At 41.7% G+C, this 14,294-nt stretch overlaps 1 protein-coding gene across 4 annotated transcripts in view; it reads left to right on the forward strand.

The window, feature by feature from the left end:
* Nucleotides 1-14,294, forward strand: part of PDE3A (phosphodiesterase 3A) — a 351,301-nt gene that overhangs the window by 231,091 nt on the left and 105,916 nt on the right. For 2 of the 4 annotated variants that reach the window (XM_044992877.1, XM_044992896.1), the window contains exon 2: nucleotides 6,859-6,909. In XM_044992877.1, the coding sequence (XP_044848812.1) occupies nucleotides 6,859-6,909 (51 nt within the window). Of the gene's footprint in view, nucleotides 1-6,186; nucleotides 6,249-6,858; nucleotides 6,910-14,294 lie in introns of those variants that run through there. The other 2 variants (XM_044992887.1, XM_044992904.1) reach the window with 2 other exon arrangements.

Raw genomic sequence — 14,294 nt, forward strand, 5'->3', positions numbered from 1 at the left:
GGGATGAGCTCGGCTTTGTACTGGGGCAGGCCACGTCCCACAGCCCGAACCTGAGCCTGGGGACCGTGGCTTGCCGCCTGCTGGACGCTGGGAACATCTGGGTCGCGCCTCTTTCCCCACCCCAGGTCACTGGACCCTGCTCCCCTCCGGCATTGAGGGCAGAACCCAGGAATCTGGAGCCCTAGTGTCCATCTGCCACCCACCCCTCGAACAACTAGAGCCCAGCCGGAAACCTAGGAATCCAGAGTCCTCACTCCCAGCACTCCTCCCCTGAGTGTCAGACACCAGTTCCTTCCTGGAGCCCAGGTTCTCAAGTCTCTTCACTGGTGGCTTGACCCTCACTTGGTGTGTGCTGGGGTCATGTTTTCCAAACCCCGTCCATCCCTATATCTGACCACCAACGCCTCAGCCATGGGGTAGGGGGCACAGAACTCAGGGCCTCTGGTTTCAGGAGGAGCTGATGCTTAACATCAATGTAAGGGAGCTCAGAGTGATCCGGCTGGCATGTCAAGCCTTTCAGCCTCTCCTGGAGGGCAAGTGCATATCTGTCCTGACAGACAATACAACTGCAATGTTTTATATCAACAGACAAGGGGGAGCATGCTCCTTTCTCCTGTGTCAGGAAGCCCTCACGCTCTGGGAGTTCTGCATAGTACACTCCATGCTTTTGGAAACATCCTATCTTCCAGGGTCGCAGAACGAACCAGCAGACCACCTCAGCAGGTCTTTTCACAATCACGAGTGGTCTCTCCGCCCGGATGTAATAAACAGTATTTTCCAGCAGTGGGGGAATTCCCCAGATCAATCTGTCTGCCACAAGGGCTAACAGGAAGTACCTAATTCTGCTCCTTCCTGAACCACAGCCTGGATTCATTGGCGGACATGCTTCTGCTTCCATGGAAGGACTGCCTGTTCTACGCATTCCCTCCTATACCGCTGATTCACAAGATCCTCCTCAAATCTGGAGCGACGGAACCTTGGTCATCCTGGTGGCACCAGCCTGGCTATGTACACTAGGCTACTGGAGCTATCGGTAGCTCTACTGCTCGTCACTCAGCATCACGGAAGGTTTCAACACCCCAATCTCGAGTCTCTCCACCTCACGGCTTGGAAGCTGTGTGGTTGAATCCACTAGAGTTCACATGCTCAGACCCCATTAGGGAGGTTCTTCTGGGTAGCAGAAAACCTTCAACCAGAGCAACTTACCTAGCCAAGTGGAAGAGATTTGCAATTTGGTGCTCGCAGAGTGGTATCCCTCCAACACAATCGTCGGTCCCCTTTATATTGGACTACCTCTGAAAGTTGAAACAGCAGAGCTTGTCTCACTCCTCGATAATGGCTGCCATCTCAGCTTTTCACCCAGGAGAGCATGGACGCACCATCTTCACTAACGAAATAGTGCAGCAATTCTTCAAGGGGTTGAACGGATTATATCCTCATATTCGGCAGCCCATCCCCACTTAGGACCTTAACTTGGTACTTTATAGGCTGATGGGGCCCCACATTCGAGCCCCTAGCAACATGCTCACTTCTCTGCCTTTCCTATAAGATGGCCTTTGGTTGCAATAACATCAGCCAGAAGGGTGTCTGAGCTCAAGGCTCTCACATCCAACCTTCCGTATACCATTTTCTACAAAGATAAGGTGCAACTGCGACCCCACCCAGCATTCTTCCCAAAGGTGGTCTCGAATTTCCATGCCAATCAAGACCTGTTTCTTATGGTCTTTTTCCCGAAACCTTGTGCCAATAGCCATGAGCAGAGAATCCATTCCCTGGATGTGTGGTGAGCCATTCTGTAAGTCGAACCAGCTGTGTGTTGCTGTGGCAGACAGGATGAAAGGCCTCTCAGTGGCCACGCAAAGAATATCGTCATGGATCACATCCTATATCAGGGTTTGTTACAACCTCATTAACGTCCCTGCCCTTGCTCTGACTGCACGCTCCACCAGAGCTCAGGCATCTTCAGTGGCCTTCCTGGCCCAGGTACCGATCCAATAGATATGTAGGGTGGCTACATGGTCATCCTTACTTCACATTATGCCAGCACCCCAGGGACGATGCAGTGTTCGGCAGGGTGGTGCTTCAATCAGTGATTCCATAAACTCCGACCCTACCTCCTTGGGAGTCGCCTAATTGGAATTGATATGAGCAAGCACTCAAGAAAAAGAAATGGTTACTCACTGTGATGGGTTGGATCACAGAAATCCCCTTTGGGACTGCCACCTGATATGCCTAGACTATCTCTGAGCCCGTTTTCCCTGCCAGCTTGGGACTTCAGTACCTTGCCTTGTTTGAGCCAGACACGCTTGCCTGCTGCAAACACAGATCCAAGTCTAAACCACATCCCCCACAAGCTGCAAGCTTAACTGAAAACAACTTAAGAAGTGCTATTGTCTCTAGCACTCAGATACCCAATTCCCAATGGGGTTCAAACCCCAAATAAATCTGTTTTACCTGGTATAAAGCTTATACAGGGTAAACTCATAAATTGTTCACCCTCTATAACACTGATAGAGAGGTATGCACAGCTATTTGCCCTCCCCCAGGCATTAATACATACTCTGGATTAATTAATAAGTAAAACGTGATTTTATTAAATACAAAAAGTAGGATTTAAGCGATTCCAAGTAATAACAGACAGAACAAAGTGAATTACCAAACAAAAGAAACCAAACACATAAGTCTAAGCCTAATACAGTAAGAAAGTGATTACAGATGAAGTCTCGCGCTCAGAGATGTTCCAATAAGCTTCTTTTACAGACTAGCCTCCTTCTAGTCTGGGTCCAGCAATCACTCACACCCCTGTAGTTACTGTCCTTTGTTCCAGTTTCTTTCAGGTATCCTTTTGGGGGTGGAGAGGCTGCCTCTTTAGCCAGCTGAAGACAAAATGGAGGAGTATCCAGGGGTTTATATAGTTTCTCTCTTGTGGATGGAAACTGCCCTCTCCCCCTGTGTAGAATCACAGCTCAACATAGAGTTTGAGACACATGGGCAAGTCACATGTCCATGCATGACTCAGTTGTCTACAGGCCAAGCCAAAAGCTCAGATGTGGATTGGCGTCTCTCAAGGTCCATTGTTAACCAAGTACTTCCATTTACTTGAATAACCCCTTCACGCTGCGTTGACCAAATTTGCCTTAAGTGCTTTCTACAGCAAACACTTTAAATACAAGCATAGAGCCAGTGCTCATAACTTCAGATATAAAAATGATACATGCATACAAATAGGATGAATACATTCAGAAGAACATGACTTTTGCAAAGATATGTTACATGGCATATGTAGCATAACACATATTCCAGTTATGTCATATTTACATTTGTAAGCATATTTCCATAAAGCATTATGGGGTGCAATGTCACACTCACCATCTCGTAATTGTTGTTCTTCAAGATGTGTTGTTCATATCCATTCCAAACCCACCCACCTTCCCCTCTGTCAAAATATCTGGCAAGAAGGAACTGGAGAGGCGGTAGGTAGGCAAGCCCCTATATGCGGTGCCATGAAGGCATGACTCCAGGGGGCTCCAGAGCCGATCCGACGGGTGCTGCTAGGGGAAAAACCTCCTTGTGAACTGCGCACACACCTAATTGGAATTGATATGATCAACACATCTTAAAGAACAACAGTTACGAGAAGGTGAGTAACCATTTTATTGTCTGTGTGATAAGCAGCCTTGGTTCAGCAACTTGGACTCCAGCAGCCTACTTGTTTACACCATAGTCACACTCTGATCTCCACCAGCCTTGGTTACTACTACCCAAGTGACCCCTAATGCACCCCGAAATTTCCGCAAAACAGTCTTCCCTGAGATGTCCAGCCCTCTGCGGGAACATTCTGAGGAGTAATAAGGTTAATTGTTCCTTTAAAGAGACACAAGCCAGCAGCTTGTTGCTTTAACTAGCATTAATAATCACTTCAAGTCAGACACAGCACTGGGCTGATTATAGAATAAATCAAGTTTATTTAATCAGAGAGGTTTTAAGTGAGTTTTTTAAGTATAAGGAAGAAAGTCAGAAATGGTTATCAACACATAAAAGTGGAAAATGTTTTCTAGTGACTAAAACTTAACAAAACTACAGTCTTGTTCAAGGTAAGATTCTTACCACATCTCCTTCCAGCAAGATGGCTGACCACCTCCTTGGTTAGGATTTCTTACAAAATGCCAAGTGAAAGGTAACTTTGGGGTTTGTCCCTCTCTTTTATAGTTCACTGAACTTTTTAAATGTATTCTTCTCAAAGTTCCATGCTCCTACCGCGAGAAAAGGACCCATGGAGTCTGATGAAGAAGGTTCCATGCTGTTTCTTTCCCCGACCTGGTACTTTTTACAATACAAATTGAACTGTCCCTGCAGCCTCAGATATGCTAATCAATGACTGAGGTTGCCAATTCCGTTCTACTCCAGGCAGATATGGCCTCAACTGGACTACTGTGTTCAGTTCTGGGCACCACATTTCAGGAAAGATGTGGACAACAAAAATGATTAAAGGTCTAGAAAACATGACCTATGCAGTAAGAGTGAGAAAATTTGATTTGTTTAATCTGGAGAAGAGAAAACTGAGAGGAGACATAACAGTTTTCAAGTACATAAAGTTTGTTACAAGGAGGAGGGAGAAAAAAAGGCCTTATCCTCTGAGGACAAGACAAGAAGCTGTGGGCTTAAATTGCAGCAACAGCAGTTTAGGTTGGACATTAGGAAAAACTTCCTGTCGGGGTGATTAAGCACTGGAATAAATTGCCTAGGAAGGTTGTGGAATCTCCATCATTGGAGATTTTTAAGAGCAAGTTAGACAAACACCTGTCCAGGATGGTCTAGATAATACTTAGTCCTGAGTATGAGAGCAGGGAAATGGACTAGATGACCTTTTGAAGTCACTCCTAGTCCTATGATTTTGTGATTGAACCTGGATGGGGCATTGACCTTTCCTTTGACTGGAAAAAAAAAAAAAGCTTGTTTATCCACTCCTGAGACTCTTCCGCTTCAAGCACGTTAGTAATCTCCTACGGAGAGAATTTGTAACTTCAAATATAAAGTTAACATGTATTTTACAATGATATTAATAACCAGTGTGGTGTTAGCTTTCCTGTGATACCTCAAGACTTATATTGTACATATGTTACTGCAAAAGTGTGTTGGGTGTGATTACAGGGGTGCCTAGGGTCACAGAGTTTGTACCTTTCTACATTTTCTTGACCTATATATGCTACCTATCATTTGTTAGATGTCTGTTCAAAATACTAGGTGTACAATTAGAGAGGAAGCCGGAAGAGATAAAGGCTAAAATGATATAAATAGAGGAGGGGAAGGGGATGCAACCTACAAACAAAATTATCTTTTTTTACATATATATTCTGTTTTCCTCCTGTTTTTTATTTCCTCCCCAATTGCTCTTAGACCTAGTCATTGCTAGTTTTTTTTATTTTATTTTATGTATTTATATCAAAATTTTATGTATTCTATATATACACTGCCCTTCTTAGCTACATAGCCTGCATGTCTGCCCAGCAACCATGGAACTCTTGCTATACTCCCGTTCTCCAGGGGAATGCCTTCAAAGAACGCTTTCTCTGCCCCAGTCATCACCACAAAACTAGATTCTAGTTTTAACGAAAAGGGTCAGGATGGGTCAGACCTTTCAATTTGCATCGTTTCTGATTATGGAGGAGTCATCTGTCTGAATGTTTTATCTCAAACTGGGGGGGGAAAGAACTACATATGATGGGGGGGCGGGGCCATGAAGGAAGCGACAGGAAGGAACAATTGGAACAGATGAGAATTTTTGTATATGTGTATGTGTGGCTTTTCCTTCTTCTAAAGAGCAGCTTTAATGCTTTTTATCTTGTGATCAGTTTCCAGGGCACATATAGCAAGAAGCATGAACTGTAAAAATTTAGTTGTCAGTGCTGAACCAAGTATGTACATTCTGGTTGTACCATCCTTTCCTATGGGAAGGCACATGGAGAGAGGGAGAAATTGGGAAGTGAAGACGAGCAAGGAAAGGAATTTGGGATAATTAGTAATGAGTTCACTCACTTTATATTCATCCTCATATGTTCACGTTGTTGTTTGTATATTTGAATAAAGTTATGTTTGTATGAGTAGCAAAGACTAATTGCTCTTGTTTTCTCGGTCTTTGCCCATTTGCTACCCTTAGGGATGCCCATACAACCCCACAGAACTCAATGCAATCCCATGTCTGGTGGCTGCACCTACGTCAGTGCAATCTCATGAAGAGTAACTTGCATGTATGTACCTGAGAGTAGAATTTGGCCCACAGAAAATAAGTTAAGCATGAACAATGTTACTTTAGCAGTTGTATACTGTCAGAAATCTTAGTTTCAATGAGAGATATGTTTAGAAAACATTGAGCTCATCTCATCTGTTTCACAAATGACTTTGCCTTTTTTTCCCAACATAGTGGAGTGATTTTAACTTATTTCCTCTGAGAAGTACCCTTTACACCTGATGTAAGATGTACATTGACATGTCATCAACAGTCAACTCTTCTTGATAACCCAATGTTAATATGTAGTAATATCCCTCTTGCCAAGGCCATATTGAACACCTGGCCAAATCTTTATCAATGTGAGTGGGAATTTTACCTTCACAAGCACAATCTGTTTTGCTTGTATAGGAGCAGATGTGATCTGGCCCTAACAATTTTACACATGCAAAATTAAAGTAATAAGCATAGATAATAAGTAAAAATGTATATTTAATTAAACAGGAAAAATAAGCAAACATGTTTTAAAAGATAAACTACATAGAACACCAAAGAACACGACTCTTCCATTTATAGCAAATCAGCATAACCTATCGCTTACCATAAACTTTCTCTTTTTTCCCCTTTTTTAGCTCATGGGGCATTCTGAATGGGACCACAAACGAGGGTCCAGAGGATCACAGGTCAGTTACAGCTGGATTTTTCTCTCGCTGTTCTCTTGTAATTTGGGGTTGGGTGCTTGTTTTTCTGGAATATGTTACTTTGTCTGCTGAGCTTGTCCTGCTAAGGGCGGAATTTAAGAAAATCAGCAACAATATATGCTACTGTTGAGTATTGAAAGGGTAAATTAAGGGCTAAATCTTGTAAACACGCATATTTCAATAGGTTTATTCAAGCGAGTGGGACTATTCACATAAGTAAATTTAGTCACATGCATGTTTGAGGAGAGGGCCAAAAAGTGTGTTAAATGGTGACAACTTTGATTTAATAGCAGTCATGTTCAAACTGGAATAGTCAGAGAACATTGTTGCATTGGCAGGAGGATGGATTAGGAATGTTGGCATGTCTTTTCTAACTCCATTGTTTATCTAAATCAGAATATTAAGTCTGTAACTCTGCATTTTCCAATATTGTAGATAATTATATTTTTCTGTTTGCATATGAAATACCATTATAAAGCTCTGTGGTACTCCCCTACAGTACAAGGATAAACAGAATTGATGGTGACATAGAATTTTATGGGAATTGTCATAGCTACTTCTTTTACCTTGACTCATCCTAAAGTCAAAGAAATAACAGCAGTTTTGATAATAGTATCATACTGATAGATAAAAATACATCTATAGAAACCAAGTCATAGGGTTGGTTGTGCTTCAGAGGAGACTGGTGTCTAATGATCAAGAGATTTCCTGTAGGGGCAAAGAACTCCGGTGCTGAAATTATTTGAGTCAATAACTAAACCCACCAAACTTTAGATCTTCTTTTCATCATTCTGTTATATCAAGGATCATTATACAAGTACTAAGATCAAAGCCTAAACCCACTTTATAGAAGTTTATAGAAGTTTCTGCCCCTAAGAAACTGCTACTTATTTTCTTGACTGGGTTGTGGCAATTGGTGTAGTGAACAGGGTTGCCAACCTTCTGTCCCTCCTCCAAAAATTGCAGAAACATCAGCCTTTTAAATGAGAAATAGATGCTTCTGTATGGTCATATATATCAGTTTTTACAGGTTTCACTACTTTCAATTTGGAAAATAATGTGCAGTTTGTCATTACTTCTGTTGGTTGTCCAGATAAAAAAAAATCTAAAAACTTTACCTACAAATTCCAGTTAAACTCAATCCTCATAGAAAAACAACAGAATTTAAATTTCATTCCAAAATCTGTTTTGCACTGCTGTGCTAGGCCTATAATATGTAATATTTTATAAAACTCTGCTCAAATGCGGATCGGGATTTTAATTCTCTGCTCTGCCTAATTTGGCAGAAAATTGTTTAGATCCACTGAGTGAATCAAGCAGGCAAATCTTATTCTAACGTAGTAACCCAACGAAACATAAGCCAAGAAAGTCAAAGTTATGACTCACTGATATTCTGGCCTAAGCCAGCACTATGGCCTACATTTTCAAAAGTGTCTAGTGATTTATGGTGTTTCAATATTTCAGTCCCAAACATGTGAGACTTTAAATGGGCATGATGGTCAGGAAACCGGCTTCTGTGTTTTTTGAAAACCAGTCTACTTTAAGGATGTCTCAAGTTTGGAAACCAAAACTTGGCACCCTTAAAATCACTAGACTTTCTCTTGAAAATTTAGGGATATACATTTGTAGTGTCAAGTGCTTCAATCCCAGTAGAAAAGGCCATTGCTTAAGGCAGCAAAATGTTTAGTGTCTTTTTAATGAATATCTGCAGGATTGGGTGCAGATTAGAAGCCTGCATTTGGCAGTGCACTGAAGGCTAAATGGATTTCAAAAAGGAGAGGCAGAGGACAGACTGAGCAGTAAATAGACGTCTTGTTGCAGAAAATCAGTAATTATTCTAGTATCTAGAGCTCTTGGAGTTTTGGTTTTTTTAAAAATAGTGTTCTTTCAGCATAGAGAAGGGGTGAAATATTGTCCCTTTATAAGTCAATGGGAGTTTTGCTATTGACTTCAATAAGACTCGATTTCCCCAAGCAGAAGGGTTGAGAAAGGACTTACTAAGTCAGCTAGCTTTTCCATGTTGCTTCTTCCTGAGGATGGGATGGCTTCCACAGCTTGGCCTAATTTCAGATAGAGAGGACTCCTGGGTGTTTCAGTCAGGTTCAAGAAATATCCATTATATGGAGACCAGGTGACACCTTTCCATTGAGTACTCTTAGCAAATATTGCCCAGGGTGAAACTGTTGCTAAAAAGATTTTGACAAAGTTGTTCAGATTGCATAATGAAGGAAGCAGAGAGGTATTTGTGAGCAGTTATGAGTCATAGGTGAGAAGTTATAAGTTTTTACCACCTCACTGAACTCAGTACTGGACCTTATTCTGTGTAGGATTCTAACTGGAGCAACACTTGCTTTTTCATCTTGAATGACGTTTCGAACAGGCTTCCCTTTTAAAAAGAAACGTTCTTCAGTGTTCTGTGGTACCAAAACCCTGTAGCTTCTAATAATGGTGCTGCAGTGGTTTTGTCTAGTATTGTAGAACACTGAGTATTTTAAAATAAAGGTTTATTCCAGGAGTCCCTGTTTCAGGAACTCACTGATATAGAATATAGAAAACTCTTGTCCATTATTTAATTCCTAATACAAAAGAGTCTATTTTGAGATTTCTGTTTATTTGGATCAGAGTAATTGTAATAACTTGAATCCTAGCTGGTCAACGTGTAGCTCAGTACAGTGGACTTTAAAACAGAGAGATCCCAAAACTCATGCCCGTAGAAGAGTTTTCCATTGTCTGTTAATTCTCCTGGAATAAAGAAGAGAAAGCACTGAACTGGATTTTAGAGCCTTCTTTCTTCAATGAGCACTTGCAAAGTGCCTCGGGGGAGAAAGAAGTGGAACAATTTGCTTGCTATAAAATAAAACTTCAAACTCTCTCCTTCAACCAGGATGTTTCTTCTATTATGAATAAGCAGGTTGTCTCTGGTTTGTGTCTGAAACCTGCAGAAACTATCCAGTAGTGCACTGTACATTTTCTAATAACACACTGGGAAAATGTGTTCATTTTGTGCTTTCTGATTGGGTGGGGGGGGTAAACAAAGGGTGAAGGCCTAACTTGAAGTAGTGCAGGATGTCCCAAAAATGCCTCTGTGCTTCTGGGAATTCCTGACTCTGAAAAGAGTTTTATCTCCTTACGTGCCACTGTGGTTGACTGGAATTTAAATGTGTCAAGTACAAGGCTAACCTTCTATGTCACTTAAGCTGCTGCTAACTTCCATAGCAATATCTCATTCCTTTTTCTATTTATTTAATAGACTCCTTCATCCTTTTGATTTGTGATACTGACAAGCTTTACCAATCCCCCAGTTTTTTCTAGTCCCCATTATTGGAATCTGTACCTCCAGCACTAGAGCACATGGGGCTCATCTAGTTAAAATGGATTGTAATTTGCTTCATAGAGAGAGCAGACAGATTGCTATTACAAGAATCATTTGATTTTGATCTTCGAAGGTAACACCTAAAGTTAGAAATATTTATTGTAAAACACTTATTAAATCTCTAGAATCAAAGACGGTGATGCACAAGAAGTGTATTTTTCCCATCCTGTGGTGGTGTTTTGCAAACACCAGGAAATATTGTAAAGTTTTATTTCTTAAATACTGAGCGCAAAAAAATTCAATGCAACTTTAGAGATCTTACATATATGCATGCATGCACACACAATTGAGAAATTCCAAGTTACCCTTCCATGTTATAGAAATTCCTAGTTATGTATCCTGCATTTTCTGTACAGGTCACAAATATTAAGGTACATCCTATCTGTCACGTCTTCCACTGGATCATTTAGTCTCATTCATATCTTATATAAGATCCTCCTGAGGGCATTTTGCACCAAATATATATATTCTGCTCCAAAAAAAATAAAAATTCTGCACACAATATTTTAAAATTCTGCAAAATTCTGCCAATTTTATTTGTCAAATAAATGTGGAATCTCCAGCACGGCATTGGGGAGCACAGGCCACTGGCTGCACAGAGGAGGGAGATCACTATGAACCCCCCCCCCCCCCCCCCGGACACAGACTCAGCAGTGAGGCTGCACCGAACCCTGACACAGCGCAAGGACTGGGCTGCCCCAGAAACACCCCTGAGTCCTGCCCCTCCATGCCAGGTGCACCAGGTATGGGCAGGCAGGCTCAGCAAGGCAGGATCCAAGTCTGAATGGCTTTAGTGGGGGGGGATTCAGGTGTAGGTAGAGAGGGTTCTGTGTGGGGCAATCTGGGTGCGGCCAGCTCAGTGGGGGATCCAGGTGTGGGGGTAACTGGATGCAACGGTTATAGGAGTCTGTAGGGGGGTCCAGGTGAAGGTGGTTGGGACTCAGCGGGGGGGTCTGGATGTGGAGGGATCAGTGAGGGGGGTCCAGATGCTGGGGTAGTCTGGATGGATGGGGGTTGGGCGGATGGGGGAGAAGCTCTCTGTACAATGATTTCCTCCTCCCCCCGCAGCTGAGCATCGATGGGTGCAGGAAGCGTGGGAGGTGAGGGAGTTAGCAGAGCTTCCTACAGCCAGGGGAGAAATCCAGATGCCGTGGGGGGAAGAGGAAGTTCCGTTATCCCCAGCCCAGCCGGGACTAGTAGCTGAGCCCTGTGCAGGGTAGGAGCCACCAGCCGGGTCTTCACCAATCCCGCCTCCTGCCCCACAGTGGTTTACCTCTCTACTGGCTGCCCTGGGCATCCAAAACTTACTGCTGGGGAGGGTCACATGACCGCTCTTGCGGCTTCCCTTTGCTTCCCCTCAGAAAGTCATTTTTCTGAGTTGAAGCAAAGAAATCAGCAGGGGACATAAATTCTGCGCATGTGCAGTGACGCATAATTGCCCTAGGAGTAATAAGAGAATGTATATAATATGAGCCACTGTGGACTAATGGAATTAATCTTTGTCATTATCTCCCTCTAAGTTAAAAGTGTGATGCCTTCATTAATTATTACCAGCTAAAAAAATTGATGGTAATACTTGGCACTTCTAATCCCTTTAGAAGTGTCAAGCACTTTATATACATACATCATTTTAAGGCCATCACATGGATGAGAATTATTTGTTACTGTCATCAAGCCAAGTTTGTCTTGTTTAATGGTTGGGCATAATCCCAGGACTCTATGGAACCAAGTGGTCCTTCCTTTCTTAATCTTATTATATGATGATAATATAGAGAAAAACACACAAGTCCAGTGTTTTAATTCACTTTAAATGTAAAAGCTCTCAATTATATATAGCTGAGGTGCTGCGTTTTACCCTTCCAGTTCCTAAGCAACAGCTATTTTCAGATTGAGTGCGTCTGGTGTTGTCTACCTACTTCATGCTTCTGTGAGGTAATTCGTCAGTGGATGCTGGGCTTTCTCGCTATCTCTCCCTATTCTCTCTGTCATGGGACTGTAAGGAGACAGAAAGCTTATAAAACGGGAAAGAGCTTGGGCAAAACCAGTATCAGCCTTGCAGCTTGCAAAACTTGTATACCTCTAGGAGCTCTACAGCAATGAAACAAAAGAATCAGAAATAAGGTTCTTGCCATTGGTTTCAAATTCTTAAGAGGGAAGCCTCTAAAGCACACTCAAAATCATGAGCCGGAAATCCTTGTTCTTACTGAAGCGTAGATGGGAGTCCATTCCCGTTACTGATCAGGTACCGTGTACTGGTGCATCTGTTGTGTAATTGTGTCCCCTGGCAATATCACTGTTGATTTGATTATAATTAAGTAACTGTAACTGATATTTCTTCCTAAACAATGAAATCCAGTTGTCCATTGCCTGTAGTTTCCATAACGATTAGTGCATCCTAGCATAAGCATAAGCTGATTTTACAAGAGCATGTGCATGTGCTTCTGAATGTATAGATACGATTGCAGTATGATCATACTTATTGTATTATGAAGGACAATTTTAAGGAATCAACAGAAATCAGTTGTCTAGCAAAGCTGAGTCTTTAACTAAAGATATAATGGAAATGTATGTACTAGAAAGACTGGGGATACTGTGAACTAGTCATGGATGAAAAAATTGTCTATTGCAGGTGGGGTCTTTAGTGCATGTGTTATATTATTTTATATGCTGTATCTACTGATTACACAGACTTAGTGAGTTAGCAAAAATTTGGTTTTGTTCAGTAACATCTTGCTTGATGTATTATTTCAAAGTTGTTAAAAGGAAGAAAAGTATCTGTGTCTTTTAAAATATAGACTAGAATTTAATGTAGAAATAGTAGGATGCACTCTAGTGCTTGCATCACCATAGATCAGGACTGAATATGGAAGTAATACAAGTCTGTTTCCCCACTTCCTGCTCCTGATATTCAGTGGTTCTGTAATATTTTTTAATACTCTTATTTGAGATGTAAGGACATTAAAAAGAAGGGCCTTAGAAATAATGCTGAAGGCAGGGGTGGTGGCAATAGACTTACCCCATGCCCCTTTGCAGGCTTGGTAATAGTGGTGCTGACAGCAAAGTGCATTGTGGGGCATCTCTTGCAATGGGAAACCAGTACTTCGGGGAAAATTCCTGCTTTTTGGACCTAAGGAACAATGTAGTAATTAAATACTATAGTGCAAGTGTTCTGAAATGCTCCTTTACCCTGTGTGCTTGGGTATTCTACAGCTGAATATTTGAACTGGTGTAATAGTTGAACTACAGTGAACTTGAATAGTTTGGGTTTTGATCTGGTCTTAGATTATTTTCCTCCTTGGCAACTGTAACCCACAATGGCATCACTGCATAGAGATGCATTTAAAACACTATTATAGATGTATAAGCTGGAGTCTATGAGGTGCTTAGCATTTCTTGTAAGATGTTTGAGTATCCTCTGCTCCCTTAACTTCAACTGTAAGGTTGGGCCCTAAACCACTGGGGAGACCTTAATTTAAAATGACTGGATTTAGGATCAGGCAGAATCTTCACACTTCAGTCCACAATGTAAAATTTTTATGGGATCGTCCCTCATTGTTGGCTGTGAATTTAAAAGCAGGAACTGATTTTATATGGTGCCATAAAAGCTAAATAAACCAATAATTGATATAGATGTTTATATAGCTATAAACAGTTCAAAGTGACGTACTGTAGAGGTAAGTAAAGTAATCAATAATATTTCCTTAGCTAGAAATGTTCTTTTATAGCAATATAAACAGCAGTAATACCTTCTGTGCTGTTAAATCACTAACTGAAAGTTTGATGGGTTTATGTCCAATGTAGCTAGTGAGGCTTCTCTCTTACCAGCAAGGATTTAGTGTACAGACACACTAACGGCAGCATGCACATGAAGTTCAGTTCCCAATTCGTTATACATGGTCTAGCAGATATAAGCAGTTCCCACAGCTTGACACTCATGCAACACCCCCATCCCAAGCGTTTTGACAGCAAATACATTTTTTAAAGATTGTGAATA

This window comes from Mauremys mutica, chromosome 1 (genome assembly GCF_020497125.1).
Source record: "Mauremys mutica isolate MM-2020 ecotype Southern chromosome 1, ASM2049712v1, whole genome shotgun sequence".
Taxonomy (NCBI): domain Eukaryota; kingdom Metazoa; phylum Chordata; order Testudines; family Geoemydidae; genus Mauremys; species Mauremys mutica.